General features: G+C 46.9%; 3 protein-coding genes across 19 annotated transcripts in view; 1 reads left to right on the top strand and 2 right to left on the bottom strand.

Annotated features, from left to right (window-relative positions):
• SBF2 (SET binding factor 2) overlaps positions 1–4,653 on the bottom strand; it is a 230,197-nt gene extending 225,544 nt beyond the window's left edge. For 4 of the 5 annotated variants that reach the window (XM_021529470.4, XM_085580076.1, XM_021529472.4 and 1 more), the window contains exon 1: positions 4,437–4,653. In XM_021529470.4, coding sequence (XP_021385145.3) covers positions 4,437–4,491 — 55 coding nt within the window. In that variant the 5' untranslated portion in view covers positions 4,492–4,653. The remainder of the gene's footprint in view (positions 1–4,436) is intronic. The other variant, XM_021529473.4, reaches the window with a different exon arrangement.
• A 5,589-nt stretch (positions 4,654–10,242) lies between these two features.
• ADM (adrenomedullin) lies at positions 10,243–13,178 on the top strand. 2 transcript variants are annotated; one of them, XM_085580090.1, is made up of 4 exons: positions 10,243–10,421; positions 11,008–11,118; positions 11,427–11,567; positions 12,043–13,178. In XM_085580090.1, exons 2-4 carry the CDS (start codon positions 11,021–11,023, stop codon positions 12,344–12,346), a joined length of 543 nt encoding a protein of 180 aa, XP_085436216.1. In that variant the 5' UTR covers positions 10,243–10,421; positions 11,008–11,020; the 3' UTR covers positions 12,347–13,178. The 2 variants fall into 2 exon arrangements, with proteins under 2 accessions (XP_085436216.1, XP_021385190.3); XM_021529515.4 differs by having other exon boundaries at positions 10,251–10,421; positions 11,005–11,118.
• RNF141 (ring finger protein 141) overlaps positions 12,933–20,096 on the bottom strand; it is an 81,643-nt gene continuing 74,479 nt past the window's right edge. For 11 of the 12 annotated variants that reach the window (XM_085580086.1, XM_085580084.1, XM_085580087.1 and 8 more), the window contains one exon: positions 12,933–20,096. This exon is cut by the window's right edge. The gene's annotated coding sequence lies outside the window, so the exon portion shown is untranslated. The other variant, XM_085580078.1, reaches the window with a different exon arrangement.

The raw sequence follows: 20,096 nt of genomic DNA, 5'->3' as shown, positions 1-20,096 counted from the left end.
AGATTTCCCTGGATTGCATTTGAATCAAATTAAGCCACAGTACAGATAAGAAAGCCACTGAAGTAACAGCTTTATTCCTTTATTTTTCTACATTTTGTTTTACAGAGATTGCATGTCATGGCATCAAGCAATCATCCACTCCTTATACACACACTAGCTCAGTGGAATGCCCATCTGTGAATACACAGCAAATACACCAGAAAATCCTCATGATATTATATTCTTCGCAGGCAAAATCTCCTCACAGGAAAATAAACAAAAGAATCAGACAACTCCATTTAGAAATTTCTCCCACTCCATCAACAATCACTTGTCTTGTTTCAAAATCCTCTGAGATACAAAGCTATGTTACACAATAAAGGCTTCCCTGAAGAGGAGTTGATAAAAATCAGAACAGAAACAACCACAACAGAGCCTACACATGTTATACCAGCATTTATTAGTTGTGACAACAGCCAAATTAAACTGCTATACTGTTGCAAGCCTTCTGTCCTACACATTGCAACTGCACACAGAATCAAGAGCAAAGCACTTCTCTGTCCTCTTAGAGCAACCAAACCTCACAGAAAATATCTTGCTCCACCTCACAGGTTTTCTCCTTTAACTTCTGGGTACAAAACAGCATCCTACAGGAAAGCTGCTACAGGTGTATGGGATAATTAATCAAATCCAGTCTTTGGATCCCCTCTTCTTTATCCTTACCTTTCAGCTGCTGAGCTAAGGAAGACACAGAATGTTCTCTCTTTTACCTTTTCCAAGTATCACTGGATGTACATTCTAGGGATAAATTTATCATTAGGGCTTATACCAGCAAAGCAAAAAAAAAAAAAAAAAAAAAAAAAAAAAAGGCATTTTCTCTGTGATCTTTACAAACATCTGTGTTCTTCCTAAATCCCATCCACATTCCATTATTCAGACATATTAAATGAGAATTTTTTGGTGAAGCACATCAAACACACTTCAAAACCCATGAAAAAATAAAATGCATGAACAGTAATGCCTCCTGGGATTTCTCCTAGCTGTTGACCCAGAATGCCTACATTTGGTAGCACCTTTGCTCCTTTCAGAGACTTCTCTAAGTGCCTTTTGTAGCCAGTTATGTAACAGCTTTATACTGTGCTGATATGCTGGGGGGGAAATGTGGTTATCTACCTCAGCCAAGGTTCAGCTGAAGGCAAAATACACCAAGGTTGATTGCTTTACTCTGAAAAAGTGTCCCTGAAATCCTCCCTCACGCCTTCACTGTTAGAACAAACAAAAAACAAAAAACAAAAAACAGAAAAAACAAAAAAAAAAAAAAAAAGAAAAAAGGAGTTTAGTAAAGCTGGGGGATTTATAAATCTGGTTTCTCCAACGCTGTCAGGACACTTAACACACACTGCTGCCAGCAGCTACTGCTGCTGCCGTTCTGAGCAGTGGCTCAGGACGGGATCTTAAAATACACAACATCAAAACTATGATCAGCTCACTTTTATGGTGAGAGACACAGACCGAGCAACTCAAGTGGTAATACAGAGCAGTGTACCTGAAACACAGAAAAAGCTGGGTGAGTCAGGTCATCCTCAACAATACAAAGCCTTCCCAACTCCCAAGTGCCTGCAATTCCACTGACACTTGTCAACAGCAAAGCTCCTTCTCCTCCCGGGCAGAGCCTCTGTGCAACTTGCCAAGCACGAATGAACTGCCTGGCAGGCAAATGATCCAGGGACTCCCCTTGGTCTCCTTGGAGCAGGTAGGAGACTAAGGCACCTCACTAACACCTTTGTGCCCAAGGCTTTAGGACCATTTAGGCTGATCTAAATTCAGGGTGCATTGATCTGTCTGTCAGCACGTTCCTGACCCTCCTTCATGCCAATACTGGCATTCATCTGACATCCTGATGAGCCAACACTGTTTGAAAAATGGGCAGGAAAGTAATCCAAGGACAATGCAGCAACACAGGTAACACACCCAGCAAGAAAGGTCTTTTGGATGGGTCAGTATCCTAAAGTGAGCTGGATCCAAAAGAAGACTTAACACAATAGGAATGGCAGCTCTAGGGCTGCTGTAACATCAATTTACACGGGCCTAGACCAGAATAGGAATGGACTTTCAAAAGCTTGATTCCCAAAGGACACTCTCTGGTTTATTCAAGGACAGTAAAACTCTTCACTTCCCCCGAAGACTACGCTGGATAAAAACTTGTACCATCAGTAACAAAGTTGTTCCAAAACAAGAAAAATCGACCAATCTGCTCCTAAACTGCACAAACACTGCATTTTAGATATTTACAGCAAATGTTTTTTTGAGTAAAGCCAGAAAATCAGCACCTTTACCACATTTTCAGGGGTAAGATATTGGCACATGTAAATCAATCCATAAAAGCAGTGAGAGGAGAGCCAGAAGACACAGTGGGGCTTTCCTGGGAGAGCAGTCACTACTATAAACACCCTTCCCTATAAACCACAAATGTTTATCACCCAAATGCTGCTGACACACAGGTTGGGGGGAAGGGTACAACATTTTTGTTTGCTTGTTTACACAAAGCTATTCCACAGATTATGCCTGGGAAAAAAAGGAAAAGGAAAACACTGCAAAATGTAATTACACTCAGCATTCAAATCAAGCACATTAAAACCAAGCCAGAAGGTAGATGCAGATGAAAAAAAATTAGAAAAAAAAGGAACATACTTAAAAATATAAAAGTTTTAAGGGTAGCTAGTCTATAATCCTAGAAATGTTTGTCCCTGCTTTTCATATAACAGGAAGCATAATAAGTGCATCAAAAAAACTAGTTTTTTAAGAAAAATAAAGGTCAGTACTCCATGTATGATGGGATTGCATGTGGGGGTAAAGGAATTTGGAAAACAATGCATGCCTAGTCTTCAATAGAATGTTGTTCCTTCAAGCATTTTTCTTACGAAGCATTAAAGTAGCAACAAGTAATTTAAATAATAGAGTCTAAACAATTACTTTCTGGGCATGACCTTTTTAAATTAAGGTTCAGAATTTATTTCTGAATCTGCTCAATTTCACCCATGCAAGCAATTCTACCAACCTTCATGAGACAATTTATGTATAGGAAGTTAAACACATATTTAAATGCCACAGATGAAGACATTTTACAGACATAAAGCTTTCCAATGCAATCTGTAATTTCACTTCACATACTCTGTCAGATTGATCATACCCTAAGCATCCTACTTGCTTTGTCTTCTTAAAAGCACATCTGGGTTTTCTGGTTGCTTGTTTTGATTTGGGTTCTCTTTACTTTGTCAGGGGAAATGTTCCAAACAGGAGAGAGACAAAAGGTCTTTATTTTTAAAATAAAATACTTCCTATTTCACACGGCTTGATTTTGACAGTACAATTAGGACAAACCTATTATCAAATGGAGTGGGAGAGGAAGCCAGGATGTAATTAATAGAATGATAATTGCAAAATAGTAAAATCCAAGACATCTTAGCAGAAGTTTGTAAGATATTGCATCTTTAAACCCACAAATAAAATGATATCTCTAAAAATTGTATTTCTTAAAAAAAAAAACATGATCTGAGTTTATTAGCTGCACTTTTCAAATGAACAGATATAGATGACACGCAATTGCTACTTCAAAGAATTACTCTGAGTAACAAACTTGAGTGTTGTTTGGTTTATGCATAGTCAAATAAATTAGGGAACATTCGACTGTTTAAAATATTGTTTATTAACAACATACATTCAAAGGATCGCTCTGAAATACGCAGCACAAACACAATCCAGTTGACGATCACTTCGTTTTCCAGTCAGTTTAAACACTCATTTGAGGTCTCTGCAGCAACAAAGCTGGTACCATAACGGAGAGTTACGTAACACAAACCACTCTCTCTCTGCCCACAAAACGCCAGCAGATAACACCACTTCCCTTTCCCCCCAGCAGGCAGGGCGCATCCCGAGGCTTTAGGAAGCGCACCCATTCCGTCCCCATTCGGCGTGCGGCGCTCCCCGGGGGCCGCGGCCCCGCTCAACAGGCGATGGGTGCGCAGCCAGACGGGGCAAAGCCGCCGCTCGCCGAGCGCAGCCTTTGTTCTGCCGGGGGGCGCGGCTGTCGCGCCGCGGCCGGCGGGACGCAGGTGGGGAGCGGCAGCCCCGGCGCTGCCCCGCGGCTCCGGCCGCCGGGCCCGGCACGGCCGCGGGCCCCGTTTGAACCTGCCCGCGCTCCCGGGAAGGAGCCGCAGCCGCTCCCGGCGGGCGGGGCTGCCCCGGCCGGTCGGTGCCGGAGCCCCGCCGCTTCCCCGTCGGGCAAGGGGGATTAACCCTTGGCTCGCCCCCTCCTCCCCCGGCCGGACGCGCGCCCCGTGCGCGCCGCAGTCTCCTCCTCCCGCGGCCCGGCCGGAGGCGGGCGGGGGCCGGGGCCGGGCAGGAGCGCGGGGAGCGGCCAGGCGCGGCGGGGCAGCGCTGCGCGCAGCCACACCTACCTGTCTTCTCGTGGTCATAGCCCACCACGATGAAGTAGTCGGCCAGCCTGGCCATGGCTGCGCGGGGCGCGGCTCGGCCTCACCACCCCAGCGGCTGCGGCGGCGGCTCGGGGCAGGCTCAGCATCCTCCGCTCCGCGCCCGCCGCAGGAGGAGCGGCACCACCTCAGCCATGTTGGAGGCGCGGGCACGCCGTGCGCCTGCGCGCCGCCCGGACCGCTCGCCGTGACCCCGGGGCTGGGCGGGGGCTGGGGCGGCCCGGCCCGGCCGTCCCGCAGTGCCGCTGCCCCGGCCCGACCGCCGTGCCGGGACGCCGCCGCCGCCGCCGCGGCCTCCCTGCGCAGCCCCCGCGGGCGGGGAGGGCCCGGCGGGGGAGGTCCGCGCCCCGCCCGCGCGGGGCTTTGTCTCCCGGCAACCTCCCCCTGCGCGGCGGCCGCCCGGGGGCAGCGGGCGCGGGGCTCGTTCCCCTTACGACAGACGCTGGCGGCGGGTCGGAGCGCTCCGCGTGCCCGGGGAGACGCAAGCGTTTGAGCGGGGCTGCGCTCGCCGCTCCCGCGGGGAGCAGCCGGCGCCGGGCATCGCCCTCGCCGAGCCTCCGCGGAAATGGAAGCCGGCGGCGAGAGAACGGCGGCCCCGCCAGCCCGGCCTGGGGAATCGGGGATTGCGCTTCCAGAAGTGTCCCGGTCACGCTTTGTCCGGGGTGTGCGGGGGCAGCCGTGCCGCGGCCCCGCTCAGCTCTGTGGCGGTGCCGAGGGTCGGCACGGGTCCCCGGCCCGGCCCCGCTGCTCCCCGCGGGCGCTGCCCAGCGGCGCCTCGGCGTGACCCGCGGGACCTCGGACGTGCTGGCCCGGGCACGGGCGGCGGCCGCCGGGGCGCTCAGCGAGGCCGCGCCGGGAGCTGCCGCGGTGCTGTTTGTAACGTGCAGATGAGGCGGGCGCCTTTAGGACCGTGGCCCTCGAAAGCACAGTGGACTTTGCCAGCAGTCGCGGAGATGCTGAGGTTACACGAGCGGACAGTGCAGCGCTTGGGTCGCTGGCGGAGCCTGCAGAAACCACTCTGATAAGCGTCTATGTATGTCCCGTATGACAGCACAGAAGAGCCAGCGCAGAGGACATGGGTTGCGCTCCAGCGAGGAGCAGTCGTGGATGCTGGGCTGAGTGTGCAAGTGCAGCAAACTGGCTCCTGACGATCCACCCTGACCCAGCAAACAGTCCTTAGTGGTCTCAGAGACATTTCTGCTTCAAACACGCCGTTCTTACACCTCGTAGCTGGGACATGGTGATGCAGTGTCTTGCTGCTAAGCCAGATGCAAATTTGACAGGAAGCTTCAAGCAGTGTTCCCGCTTGTGCCTTCTCAGCGGAGGGCAGAGGTTGACATCTCCTCGGAGTCATCAGCTTCGTGATTTAGCTGTTTTGAAGAAAATTACATGTGTAAAGATCCAATCCTAATACATTTCCTTGTTTAGGAGTAAAGAAAAATGTGTCATATATACATCAAAAAGATTGACCATACTTTTTGAGAAAGGGATGCACTCTGTGGGATCAGTCACTTCTTCTAGCTAGAAGTTAGGTAGGAATATCTTTGTTAAGTTGTGCATAGGCATTTTGGTTGTAGGACACAACAACAGTTCACAAAAACAAAGGATAATGTTTTGTACATCTAAACCTGGAGCGAAAGTTTAAAGACACTAAGAAATTACCTAATTTGGAGCTGAAATAGGACCTTAGAGTTATTGTATCTGCATCCATAAAAAGGTTCAATATGCAATAACAAATCTCAATAGTAAAATCTCACTGCCCTTTTAATACAGCACCTCTAGCAGGAGAGAATCACTCACACCTTTCCTAGGACATTAATAAATGCTGGTTTAAGAGAATGATGTTTATTTAGTGATTTTGCAATAATGCTAGTGCTCACTTTACAGCCTTGCTCCTTCTGCCATCTAGATCAGGACAGCCAAAGTTTATAAGAAGTGGCACGTCTTAAATAAGAAATAGAAAGTTCAGTTGAGCTTATTTATTCACAGAATCACAGAATGGTTTGGGTCAGGAGGGATATTAAAGACATCCTGTTCCAACCACCCCCTGGCTACAGGCAAGGACACATTCCACTAGACCAGGTTGCTCAGACCCATCCAACCACACCACGAACACTTCCAGGGATGTGGCATCCACAACTTCTTTGGGCAACTTCCCTTAAGTATAGAGCAATCTTACATTCTTTTAGGACTTATGAAGAAGTGGAGCAGATACAGTGTTTGTTCACCTAAATTCTAATGGAAAGTTAAACTGAATGTTCATCCAGACCACCATTCCTTCACTTGCAGCAGGGTAGCCTGGCTCCTCACAGAAGAAGCAGGGGCTCACAGAGGACACCAAGGCACAGGTATCCACAAGCCCCTACTCATGTACTTAACCCAGGGGAACAATTGCAAGGCTGCAGCCTCTCCAAGAGCCTGAAAGCACTCAAGGGACAATGTTGCCACACTCACATTGTGCACTTGCCAACAACAAGGTGTGAACATCCACAATACCTTCTACAGTTCACTCCTCCTTCAGGAAACAGGGAATTCACACTGCCTGCAGTCTCTAGCCAGTGTCACCCCAACCTATGCCAGAACAGGGGGCAGCCATGTCCCTGACCAGGTTTTCCCCTACCAATAGACATCCCCCACTGACTTTGGAGGCTTTGTTTGGTATAGTCAGAGCTGTCAGACATAAGGCTCACCAAAGCACCTCCAACAAGACTACCAAAATGGAATCACCCCTTTGTTGCTGTGCTCTTGGCACTGAGAGAACTGGCTGACTACAGTAAGGTTTTTCTGTGTGGAGCTTGATTGAGGTTTTAGATCCTTCAGGGGGTGCCATTCTCCTATTAGTATTATCTTTCTGCTGATTTCATGCAGCCTGAAATACAATCCAGTCTATTCATACTCATGGCATATGAATTCAGAACAATTTGTTTAAACAAAGTGAAACATGCAAAGGCACTTCCACTGGCTTCAAACAACAGTTTTCTTCCATAATCAGCACAGAATATTTGTCTCACAATGATTCCCCGTTGCTACCCACAGATTTTAGACCTTTTCTAATCAATCTCAACCTGAATAAAATTCTCTATTAACAGCAACTCATATTCACCATGTCCCTGGCAGAGCAGATACTTGTTGTAAAGTCTTCTGTATGGGAACACTAAGAGGTTGAATGGTACACCCAAGATAAGCAGTAAACAGGGGCTGGCTGCTCCTCCAGGCCAGCTTCCCATCACGGATGAGGCAGCATCCAGGAGACCCTGCACTTCACATCACACAGTGGTCTTGCTGAACTGCTTGGCATTGCCTCAGACTCACAGCTTGTGAATGATATTGCTGTGGAACATTCTGTGGAATTGTTTGTTTGTTTGTCTGTTTTTTAAGGAAATAACTATTTGTGGTATATTTTTTTTTAAGTGGCCACTGTTACATCATAGTACCAATTTAGTGACTATTGCTCATTTCCAAACTGCATGAGAATGCAAGTTCATAGAAAGAACAAAATGAGCATCTGAACAAAGAACATGATGTTTTGTGGTAGATTTGAACAAGCTTTACCTGCTGACGCCCTATCACAAATCACATCAGCAACAAACTGATCATCTATGTGTCAGAGTTTGCCATCTCATGAATTTACTTGAAGTAATTTTGTATCACTGAGATGATAGTTACAGTCAGTATGGAAGGCACATGAGAGTTGTGTTACTACTGTTATTAATGATCCTAAATCACTAGGAATTTTTTTCTTCATTGTTTGGCTTAGAGTATACAAGATACACTTTCCGTTTAAGCCAAGGATTTTAATGAGGGGGTTTCCAGCACTTGAGGAAATGTGTGATTTTTTTTTTTTTTTTTTTTTTTTACTGGAATGGGAGACTTAATTTGAGTCAAAGCAATGCTTATCACATAAAATCCTGCCTTCTCATTCGAGAAAAAAAAAAAAAAAAGATTCTGTTTCAACTTCTGCTAATCAAGGAAATGCTTGAACCCGCACGAGCTTGAGCTGCCTCATGAGGTCTCTAAAATCCAGCCATCCCGGGATGATGCAGCTCTGGTCACGATCCGGTCCCGTTCTAGACCACTTATTCGCCTGTTTGTTCCTGCCTGTTTCCCCCCGAGCCTCTCGCTCTGCCCGTCGGTGCTCCGGAGCCGGTCCGAGGCGCGGGCACGGGGCTGCGGCTCCGCGGGGCTGCGGGCGGAAGGGACGGGGCGAGCCCCGCGGGCTGCCGGCGCTCCGGGGCCGCCGCCGCCTCCCGCCCCGCGCTCGGCCGGGCAGGTGCGGCGGACCGCGGATCCGGGCTCGCCCGGCGGCCGGCTCCGGCCCGGGGCACCGGCCTCGCCCCGCGAGAGCCGCGCAGGGGGCTCGGGGCAGAGCGGCGGCCGGCTGGTGCCATGGGGAGCAGCGACAGGCAGTGCTGGCCCTCCCCGGCTGCCGGGCCAGCCTGTCCCGCACAGGTAGATGCCGGAGACAGAAAGCTCCAGATGTCTGGACGCTGCTGGGGAGCGGAGGGAGGGAGGGAGAGAGCGCCTTAGACCGAGTGAGCCGTGCACAGGAAAGTTTCCGTCATCCCCCTTGCACATACCTCTCCGGGGTGTTGTTATATACCGCGGTTATCTAGAAAGGCACAGTCACGAGCACACACTCACTCACCTGACTTTTGAAACGCTTTGCTTGGGGCAAGATGCGAGAGGAACATCTCACCAGCTCATTCCTTCCCGCCGACAGTCTCTCGCTGGCCAGGGGACCCTGGCGCCCCAGGGCGCAGATCTCCCGGGGCATTTCCCTCGGTCCCGCCGAATTTGCACTGCGACAAGTAAGCGGAGACACGGTCCCTCCGCTGCTGGCTTCCAGCACCCCCTGCGAAGCCGGACCTCTGCATTTCTGAAGCGTCACGGAGCAAAGGCGTTAAAGACTGTAAAAAACCCAACAACAAGGTGGTCAGACTAAGGTTTTGCTGCTGGCCAGCCAGGAGAATGCTGTAAGAGACCCCGATCCTGCACTGGTTCAGCTATCTGACCGGGAAGTAACCGCACTCACGTCCGTGAGGTTTGCGGATAGGGAATAGCACAAGGCACGGCGGATCTTCCCAGCGCCCGTAACCCCAGGCGCTTCAGTGACCCTGTGTTTGCCTGAAAGCAATGCCACTTGCTCTGTTCCAAGGCACAGAACTGGCCTCTAACCTTCATCTGCCAAAACCATTTGAGTCGTGATCTACTTGAATCGATCAAGTAAATAAAATTCATTTTGTTAGATAAAAAATGCACCCAAGTTGTCATAAATATTAATGATGCCCGATTTGCCACCTCATTACTTATGTAAAGAAGGCTGTCATTCCAGTTACTCATCATAAATTCACGTTGTCCAAATATGGGTTTATTTTTGGAACTTTGATATTTAATTGATTTTCATGGATTTTAGATTTAATTGAATCCGGTTTCCACTCCCCTGCTTTCACCCACCTGAAGCTAAGATGTCTAGAATGAGAAATTATGCTACAGACAGCATAAATATAATTATATTTTGACGGTTAAAATGTCTGTCCCCAGTAAAACAGGCTGAGGGGCTCATCGGATTTTGCAAGTTGTGCCATAACTCAGGATCCTAAAAGCTGCCGTTATAATTAACAAAATACCAAGGGGGTTGTTGAAGACAATTTTCAATAATCCTCTTTTCCCCCCTCCGTGTTGCCCCCAATCCAGGTCAGAATGCTTAAGGAGTGCTTGAAATGTGGGGGTGGGGGGGTGCCAAAAGAGAGATCGCCCAGCCACGCCAAGGTCCACCCACTTCTCAGCGCTGCTCTATAAAAGCGAGCAGTGGAGCGCAGAGCTCGGCAGTGATTACTTCACACACACACACATACACACAAAGGAGGAGTTCTCTCTTCTCAGGAAACCCTGCGAGCTCGGATCGCTACTACAAAAACATTTGTCTCAGTGGATTATCCTCACTGTCAGGTAAGAGCTATTTTTTTCCCCCTGTCCTTGGCAGCAACAAAAGATTCAGGGGAGGTGGAACGCAAGTAAAATTCTACTAAATTTGGACTGTTTGGAAGAGTTTGGAGTTATGCTGTGGAGTCTTGCACTGGCTCTTGGCATCAGCTGCAGTTCACAACATAAGATCCAGAACTAGTTGGTTCTGCGTGTGAATTGGGAAGAGGAGCTATCAGGGAATAAACTTCCCGGCATCAAAACACTTGCTGGAGTTTGGAAACGATGCGTCCGATAGCCAGCTCTCTCTGATCCTGTGGGTTTGCTAAATCCTAGTGCAAGCCGCTGGGGGTATTCTGGAAATCCTGCTGGTTTTCAGCCGCCTCTGCAACTAAACTCTCGACAAACGTAAACTTTGGAGGCTCTGTTATTTACTCTGTGATAAGTTGTTGAGCAAATATTAGCTTCTGGTTCATATCAGACACAAAGTCCCCGGTAGCCTGGGGGCTCTGCGAGGGAAGGAGGTCTCTGGAATCACCAGGAATAAAGGACAGTCCTTACTTGACTTTTGTTAGCAAGCATGCTTATAGTTCTGCCCTTTCCCTTCCAGCAGGAGCCCAGCCAGAATGCAACTACTTCACGTAGCCCTGCTCTATCTCGGCTCTGTGACTTTCTTCGGGGTGGATGCTGCAAGAGTGGACGTAGCGACAGAGTTCAAAAGAAAGTGAGTATCGGAGCGCGCCCTCCTGCCAGCGCCCCGCGCCGCGCGTCGAGCTGCCGAGCCCCCGCGCCTGGCTCCGGCAGCGATCACAGGCACTGGATTCCCTGCAGGAATTGCTCAGCTCCTTAAAGGCCTCGTGCCCTTTCAGGAAACTTTGGGGGGAGGAAAAAAAAAAAAAAAAAAAAGGAAAAAAAAAAAAAAAGGAAAAAAAAATCTCGGCAAAGTTTTTCGCCTCTCGAATCTATTTGGTTTGGCTCCCGCCCCTGCAGACTTGCGATAACAGGCTCTCCTCTTCCCTTGTGCTCTTTCAGATGGACGAAATGGGCACTAAGCCGAGCCAAGCGGGACGTGAAGCCTGCGGGCTTGCTCCGAGGGCTGGGGGCAGCCGCCGACGTGCTGCCTCTCATACGCACCCAGGACGTGAAGGAGGATTCCCGAGTCTCGCCTTCCAGGTAAACTCCAGCCCTTCTTGGGTTCGGGCACTTGCTCGAGACACTGGAAAGTTTCGGGGTCCCCTCGTTTCCGGGTGTTTAGGGTTATTCTCGCTGAAGATCCTCCCCGCCCCAGAGGCAGGTCCTGTCCGGGCTGCGCATCGCGCTGAAAGCAGCCTCCCGCCTTCCTTTCCCTGCGCTCTTTAGCTGGCGGGAGATAGTAGCGCCTTTGCTGCGAAAGTCAGATATAAATAGTAACTCGAGCCCTGGATGCATAGGGAAAAGTAACAGCCGTAAAGCGGCGGGGCCTCTCCTCGCATGGGCAGCAGGCTGTGCTCCGCGCTCCCGCGGAGGGCACAGCCGGGACTGCTGGGCACCGTGGGGACGAGCCCGTCTCCAGCCTGGGGGCTCTCTGCCCTCCCCATCCCTTGCCCACCGGGTCCCCTCCTCCGGGCCCCCACTGCGCTCTTCTCATGCGCTCTCTCTCTTCCTGCAGCAACCGGGAGGATGCTCACATCCGCGTCAAGCGCTACCGCCAGAGCATTAACAGATTCCCCCACTTCCAAACAAAGGCGTGCCGCTTCGGGACGTGCACGGTGCATTGGCTGGTCGACGAGCTCCACAGGGCGGCCGTCAACGATAGGAACGATGCCGCCCCTCCAAACAAGATCAGTCCTCAGGGCTACGGCCGCCGGCGACGCTCCCTGCCCGAGCGCCGCAGCCCAGCGCGCTCCCCCAGCTCCGGGCGGCGCCCGCGGACGCGCCGGGCGCAGCCCCTCGCCGCCGTCCTGGGAGTCTGAAGCGCCGCAAGACCCGGCCGAGGCCGCCTCGACGGATGGACTGAGATCCGCCAGGATTCGCGGAGAGCGCCTGCCCGGGCGGGACCCCGGCGCGCCCTCGGGGGAGCTGAGAAGGGCAGCGGACGCTGCGCCCCCCGCCCGCCACGGACTCTGGCCCTGCCGGGCCGGGCACCGCCGGCTCCGCAGCCGCCGCCGCCCGCGCCGCCAAGGCGCCGCCGCTGCTCCCGGGGGCCGGGCGGCCCTGGCCGCCCTCCCGCGCCCCGCCGCCCCGAGGAGGGGATGCTCAGGGGGGGACCCGCCGGTGGGCGACGGGCCCCGGCCTCGCCCTCTGCCCCCGAGGGTCGGAGGGTGCGCGTCAGCCGTGGGCAAGGACAGGCCGCCCACATCTGCTCTACCCTCTGCGTTATGTGCACCCGGCAGGGAATCGGACACTCATTAGTCCCTGCGGGGACTGCGATATACTTGAACGTCACAGAGAGGAAAAGTGCAATTGTACGTGGTTTTTGTTAATTATAAGTGCGGTGTGTGTGGATCACGAGATATGCATCGGTATTTAAGATTGTTCTGTGCCATGAAGTTTTTGGGGTTTTTTTTTTGGAAAAATATATTTTATTTTTATACGGTTTATATATATAAATATATATATATTGCATAAGGGCATTTTAAAACATTGTATCCCCTCTATTTTTCATATCGTGAATGTCAAACGTTAAACTCTTTTTCCATACCTTTTTTTAATCTTGCATTCCAGACTGGTGAAAGATATAGAGAATGTATCAGCTGTTCTCCATGGGTAATATGTGAAATAAAATAAACACAATTACATAAACCACTTCAGTTATGTTGTCTTTAGTGGGGGCAGTGGTCAAGATGAATAATTTCTCAGTGTGCTCAGTCCTACTCATGCTAAGCTAGAACGGCAGTCCTGGCACAGACCAAAACTCTTCCCTCGCAGACTTTGTCAGCAGCCACCTTATCTCACCAAATGGAGTAAACTCCGAGCCAGCAATGCATCCAAAACTTCCAGGGCAGGTCTGTGGAGAAGGCTCTAAGGCTCTTCTGCCCACACATTCAAGCCAGGGCTGAAACGTGTCACAGCTTGGATCGATCGTGCAAGTTTATTTTTTGCCCTAATTAATCAGAGAAACAACTGCACACTTCAACATTGCACAACAAAGTAACAGATTTATTGAGGCAGCACGTTCCAAAAATGGTCATGGCAGCTTCCAAGGTTATTTATGTTGAAGGATTTCCTGGGCCACAGTTCAGGTTAAAGTTAAACGGTGACCGGTTCAGTGTGGGGAGAACATTTTGGATAAAAGCTTAGCATGAGGGATTTTGTTGTTTTGCTCTTTTTTGTTGTTTTGTTTTGTTCTCTCTTTCTCTTTTTTTTTTTTAACAAATTCCAAGCACAGACCAGAAAACAAATGTGAAGCTGAACCTTATTAATGCACCACCAGCACCATCTATTGGTGTCTACTCCTTGCACTCCAAGAAAACAAACCTAAAACCTAAACAAGTGTATTTGAATAACTTATTGGGTGAAATAAAGCATTTCCTCTATTTTACCATGTCTCTGAACATAGTCAACATATACAGGAGAGGACTGGGGAACAGCAGAACTCAATGCCTTTAGAAAAAATGAAGTGGGGATTTAATTTTTTTTTACCTAATATTAAATTCCTCAAGAACATATATTTACAAGAAAAAATGAAAAGAAGTGGCAATGATACCTTTCCAGGAAACTGCTGCAAAAACCTTGGGTGGGGATCTATTGATGAGATACTTGGCATGTATTCATGATTTTTCTTTCCAGACTTGGAAGTTCTGCCCAGAATAGCCTATTTTTAGTTACTTTCTAAGCACTTTCAACTAAGATTTTTGAAATCCTGAGAGGTGGGTTTTCCACTTGAAACATTATTTTAAAAAGAAAGAAAATCAAAGATAATGACACTTTGCTAGTTTTAATTACCTGTTTGTTAGCAGCTGGAAGAGAATTTACCTGTCTCCTGTCCTCAGCCCTTCTGATCCAGATTTTGCAAGATATAAGGGATGACACAAATGAATGGTCTTCAGCACAAGGTATAGCTGCCAGCTGAGAAACAAGCAAATAGAACCTGGAAATTAGAATTGTTGCTGTTACAAGTTCAGTGGTGCTTGCACTGAAAAAATACAATGTGTAGGTCAAAACGTGATCCTACTTAATGTATACAGCACAAGAAAACAATGGCAACAGAACCATCCCATTTAATAGCTACAACATTTTCCTTGTAAGTTCCACATTTAGTATTTTTACCATCTAATTTTGGGACAGAAGGCTGGATCGGGCTACAGTGTGGTTAAGCATGTACTTGCCAACTAGTTGCTTTTGTTTGTATTGATCTTTTTTCTTCATTTCCTGCCAAAACCCCACATAGAGTACCTTTTCTTCCCTCCTTTCCTCTTCACTCAAAGCTGAAAGACCCCGCCTTGAACCAGACAGGGCTCAAACCAGCCAGCTGGTGCAGGATGGCACAGTTCTGACCCGACTGGAATTTAGGAAGCGCAACTTGTGTTTGGAAGGACCAAGAGCACCACCTGCCGCCCCTGTAAGGAGAAGCAAAACTCTGCAATAAATAGCAACCAAAGAAAAGAAAGATTGGGTTTTTTTCAGCTCCCTCCATTCCCTCACCAATCTTTGAAACCACGTGTTTTAAAGCACAAACACTGCTGAAGGAGAGATGTCAGAAAGTAGCGAGCAGCCCAAAGATGGCACACTCTTTGAGTGTAAAGAGCAGACAAAGAAACCCTGGAAACATGATGTCAGTGGATTTTGGCTAACCTAGGCTAGGTAAACTGCAGGAGAATGGCAGAGCAGGAGAATGGCAGGCAGAGACTCTCCCATACTCCAGCCTCAGTTCTAGGTTTCAGGGAATGGGTTTATAAGGGATATAATATATCAAGACAGCATCCTCTCTTCTCATCCATTTCTGCACCAGCCCCACAAGCAATCTGCCCAGGTGAAAGCTCTTCCTCCTGCCCAAAAAACAGGGGATGATACTGAAAAACCCAGGTGAAAACCCTGGTGAAGCATCTTTTCACTTCATCCTATAAAGCAAAATGTTGGGCATGAATGTTTAAATAGTGGCTGAAGTTCATCCATGATCTAGATTAAAATCTCTGACAAGTGTAAGGATTTGGGGTTTCAGGGAGAACAAGACTGTGAAACTGCCCATGAAAGAGAGCATCCTCCTGTAATAGCAGAAGTTCAAGAAGAACTTTGTACTTAGGTCAAAGCCAGCTTATGCTGTAATGTGTCAGATGAGAAGTGGAAGATGTCATCAAATGCCTCCAAAATCAGGAGCATCTGTTTACACACCACCTTAATTAAAATATTCGTTTCTAAGAACAATCTGGTGTCCCCCAGGACTGTATTTCAAAGGCTGCTAAAAACATGTTTCGAAGTTCAAACAAGGCTCTAAATGAAAATTAAGTTTTGCAATGGTAAATATGTATTGGAGCAGGAATTCATCCGTGTCCACCAGTCTGTTCAAGAGCCGATGCCAAAGGAGTTGTCACCATTCTCAGCACAGCCTCCACAGCAAAGTGTCAGAAGAGTTCATGGAGTATTCTTTAGGAGTGATTACTGTGTTTTGTACCTACCCATGGGACATCCTATGGCAGACAAAAAAATCTATTCTATTTAATTCTATTCTATTGAATTAATCTAGTCCATTCTATCCAAGATTCTTCACTATAGACAATTTTTCATTACCAAAATGGATTCCAAAGGCTATTTTTATTTCAGAAAGTTTTTTGGGCTTCATTATTAGCTCATCATGGAATGATGGCCTAAAATGCTGGTATATACAAGGACTTCCCCATGAAGCCCTAGTGCAGGTCCCCTAACCTGGAAGAGGAAAACAAGTAATTATTTTTCTTTCTCCTGTTGGTACTACAACATTTCCTTTAAGCAGCCATGTCATGTGAACAACCGCAAAAGTTGTTTGTTCTGCAGTTACATCAGAAAGTGGTCAGAGTTCTTCCACTGTTACCTAGGAACAACTTCTACTGCATCCAAAAAGTAGAGACACTGGTGTACTTTCAGATGATTATCAAAATCTGCAAAGCATCTCAGTCCGTGCTAAGGAGAACTGCAGTCAGGTGCCAGATATAAACTCTTTCTGCAAGCACAATGACAGAAAGGGGAATACTAATGAATACTTTGGCACATATGAAGCCTTTTCTGGCTCATTGAGTACCCAAAGGACAGTAAGTCATAATTAAAGCCAATAATGGCAACTCCAGACAGCCATCCAAATAGTTTCCTTGTGCCGTCAATTCACCACTTCATATTATCTCACATCATACTTAAGCAGTGTGGAGCACACAGGCATCAGGAGAAAGAATTCCAGCATGAATGGCTACAACCAATAAGTAAATCCAATTATGCCTAATTAAAATCTATTTATTGCATTCACAAAGGTTTGCTTTTATTATCCAAATATTTTTCAAGGAAAGGGGCTTTTTTTCACCAAATAATTTGTGTCAGCTTTGAAATTGTTTTAATCTTTAAATACTTAATTCTTTGGAGTGAGGCCATGTATCCTTCATGAGAGGAAGGAGCATAATTTGTTCATGAGGTAAAAAACTTTGCTATGTAAAAGCCTTTTTACTACAAGCTATGTACACTAGTCAAAATGCTTGGTAATGTCTCCAAATGAAAAACAAATGGTCCCATTAAGACTAGAATCCATGTTAATGATTTGATAAGACTGGAGTGTTTTGCATGCAACATTCCCAGCAAACACAACAGCAGTGAGGATGCCAAATGAATTTTTTAACTTTTTTTGATTCTGTGATAACTTTTACAAAACATTTAACTGGACCTCCTTGAGTCTCTCATCCACTTACAAAATCCTGGGGTTTTCCAAAGTCAAGAAAGATCTATTCTAGCCATTGAAGGCACATATTTTGTAATAAATTTTGACTCTGAGAATAGGTTTGCAAAATAAGTATTCTTCCAATGCTTTCTGTAAGTTGTCACTTCTTTGAAAATTACATCCAACTTTTCCATCAGTTATAAAAAGGTTTTTATTTTCTTCATACTTTCCTAACATGGTGTAAAAAACAAACAAACCGATGTCTGGGTCTTAATCTCTGATGTCCAGCAGTATGGGCAAAAATGGGAGAACAAACAAACCGGATCTTATCTGTTAGTTCAGGAGCAGACTGAGCAGCTCATCAAACAAACATGCTTATTGTCCTTTTAAGAAGTGGTTTCTGTGACAGGAGTTCCATGACGCTGAATCACTCCAAGACTGAAAGGCACCGTGTAATTCATCCCCCTGCACAGGAGGGTGTGTACGCTCCTAGTTTCCCCTGATGTGACCCAGCTCTGGTGTCTCTCTGCTGGAAAGCACCAAACTCTCAGAGGCCACCACACCTCCCTGCCTGCCCATGAGGGCTCAGGAGCAGGTCTGAGCTGCACACTGGAAAAGGACAGCTGCACCTTGTAAAATATGTCTGTTCTTTTCAGAGACAAGGAAAAAGTGAGGGATTTTAAGTCCCTGTTCTAAGTAATTTTCTTCCTGAGGTTGTGCAGCCCTGCATCTCATTCTGCATAAGGAACACATTCACAGTTTGGCCCTTATTGATAAACAACACGAAAAATATGCAACTGGCATATATCATTAGTGTCCTTACTGCCTACAGACATCAGACATGCTGGTGTGATGAACCGGTGAGCCAGACAGGAATCTTAGCAACAAATCCCAGGCCCAAGACTGATCCCATCTAATTGAAACAAAACTTCTACTGACTTCAGCAGGAAGAAAATCTAAGCTCCAGCTTTCTTTCAAAAACATGTCTATTTTTATACCAAAAGACTGTATTGTAAACTTTGCTTTATACTTCATTATTCCCTATTTCTGGTTTTGAACACTGAAGAAACTACTAAAAGATACAAGTAAGGAATGGGATCCCTGTTAAAAAGAAGGAGCACAAATCCAGACTCTCCATTTAATCTGAAATGGGTTCAGCAATGTATGCTTATTGCTGCTGCTCTAAGTGGATGTGGTGCTGCTGGCAGTGACAACTTCAGCAAACATACATATGTCAAGTGCGTCACTAAATGTGTTCATGAGCAGGGATGGAATTCCAGAAACTTCCAGTGCTCTTGTCCAAAACCCAGACTTTATTTTTTATTTAATGCAGTAGGACTTTGGAGTGTTTTAAACAGTAAGACTTTATACAGAAGCATTTCCTTCCTCCTCTTTTTTCTCTTTATGTTTAAAAAAAAAATTTTGCTACCTATTTTGAAGTGTTGGAGAAGGATGTATCTGACAGCTAAAGTGAAAGAGGAATTCCATAGCTCACAGCTCACTGGCAGTCAAAGTGCACACACCAGCACTTTGTTATAATATTTGCACAAGGCCATCAGTATCTGTTTAATGAAGGATATAAAGAGATTTGCACAAAGAAATGAGTCCTACAGAGATGAAAATGATTTACTGAGAAATAGTTCACGTCCTCTCACCCCAACCTGATTTAATTAACTCCTGGTAATGGGGGAAAAACAACCCCTTACATTACAAGTGCATGAGGGCCAATAAACCTGATTTATTGTCTTAACCACACTGCAAGACAGACAGAAACAAATGATACGTTTTTTCCATGGAATGTTGTTCGAGTGTGTGCACAAAGATATTTTCCTTCTCCTGGTGCATCTGTACAACTTTGCTGCCATCTGCTGCCTCCTAAAGACAAGCAAATCACTCTAAAGTGAGAGCTGGATGCCAGTGGCACGGGGCTGCTGCCAGTGGGGTGGGAGGCCTGGCTTTAAAAGTCTTTTATAGCTGTCCTAGGCTGGTTACTCAATATGCTGAGTAAGGCAGAGACTCAGAGTTTTCATTCCTCCTGAGCTTTACTCAGAAACCACAGGAACAGCACAATACCTTTACATAGTCCAAGGACATGGAGAAAGGAACTATCCTGATATTACTTTTGGTAACGCCACTCTGGGCTACCAAGAGAACAGCAGCAGCATTTTTTGAGAAAACAGTTGTTTTCAAGGTGTGACATGAAGAGCTAAAAGGAGAACACTGGCTCCTGTGCTGCAGGAAGGACCTATTTACTGAAGAGTAAAGAAGGCTGAAGTTAGAAAAGGCCAGTAGTGCCTTTTCAGGAGAACTCAAAATTGGAGAGATGTGCACAGGCTCTTCATTTCTACACACAGAGATCTTTCAAAGGCAGGAGTCAGAACAGTGTGCTGAGTCAGACTGACCTGTTTCTCTGCCTCAAGCATAAACAACCCCATCTCAGCAGTAGTCAGGTATGAGCTGTCAGCTTCCACAATCAGAGAACTGAAGTTGTATATCTAACTGTTACAAACAGAAGGGATTCTTTTCAGAAGAAAAAAAAATATGCTGGATTGAAATCACAGTTGTATTTACTCTACATAATGATGTAACTTATACACACAATAAACAAGTACTCTTATTTTAATGAATAGCATGTTGCAAAATGTTTTCATTATAACATATAATCCAAAAACACACAAGAAGGAAGTATCATATCTGGTATGAAAGGCTGCTTCAAATTCTACCTGAAGAAGCTAGAGACAGTAGAAATGGCTTTTAAAAGATTGTAAAAATATCTTGGCTGATATGAGGGATTTTTAAATTTTATTTTTAATCCTGCCAAGTAACTCAATCAGGCATTGAAAAACAGACCTTCCATCAATACATTTCTTTTCATCTCTGTGACAGTA

This window comes from Lonchura striata, chromosome 5 (genome assembly GCF_050655825.1).
Source record: "Lonchura striata isolate lonStrDom1 chromosome 5, ASM5065582v1, whole genome shotgun sequence".
NCBI classification, from domain to species: Eukaryota; Metazoa; Chordata; class Aves; order Passeriformes; family Estrildidae; genus Lonchura; species Lonchura striata.
This window is presented reverse-complemented; position numbering and strand designations above follow the sequence as displayed.

Bases quoted from the DNA above. Each gene is read 5' to 3' on its own strand.
- ADM (XM_085580090.1), top strand. From the start codon at position 11,021: ATGCAACTACTTCACGTAGCCCTGCTCTATCTCGGCTCTGTGACTTTC. The intron at 11,119-11,426 runs GTGAGTATCGGA...GTGCTCTTTCAG, and splicing joins GCGACAGAGTTCAAAAGAAA to ATGGACGAAATGGGCACTAA. The intron at 11,568-12,042 runs GTAAACTCCAGC...CTCTTCCTGCAG, and splicing joins TCCCGAGTCTCGCCTTCCAG to CAACCGGGAGGATGCTCACA.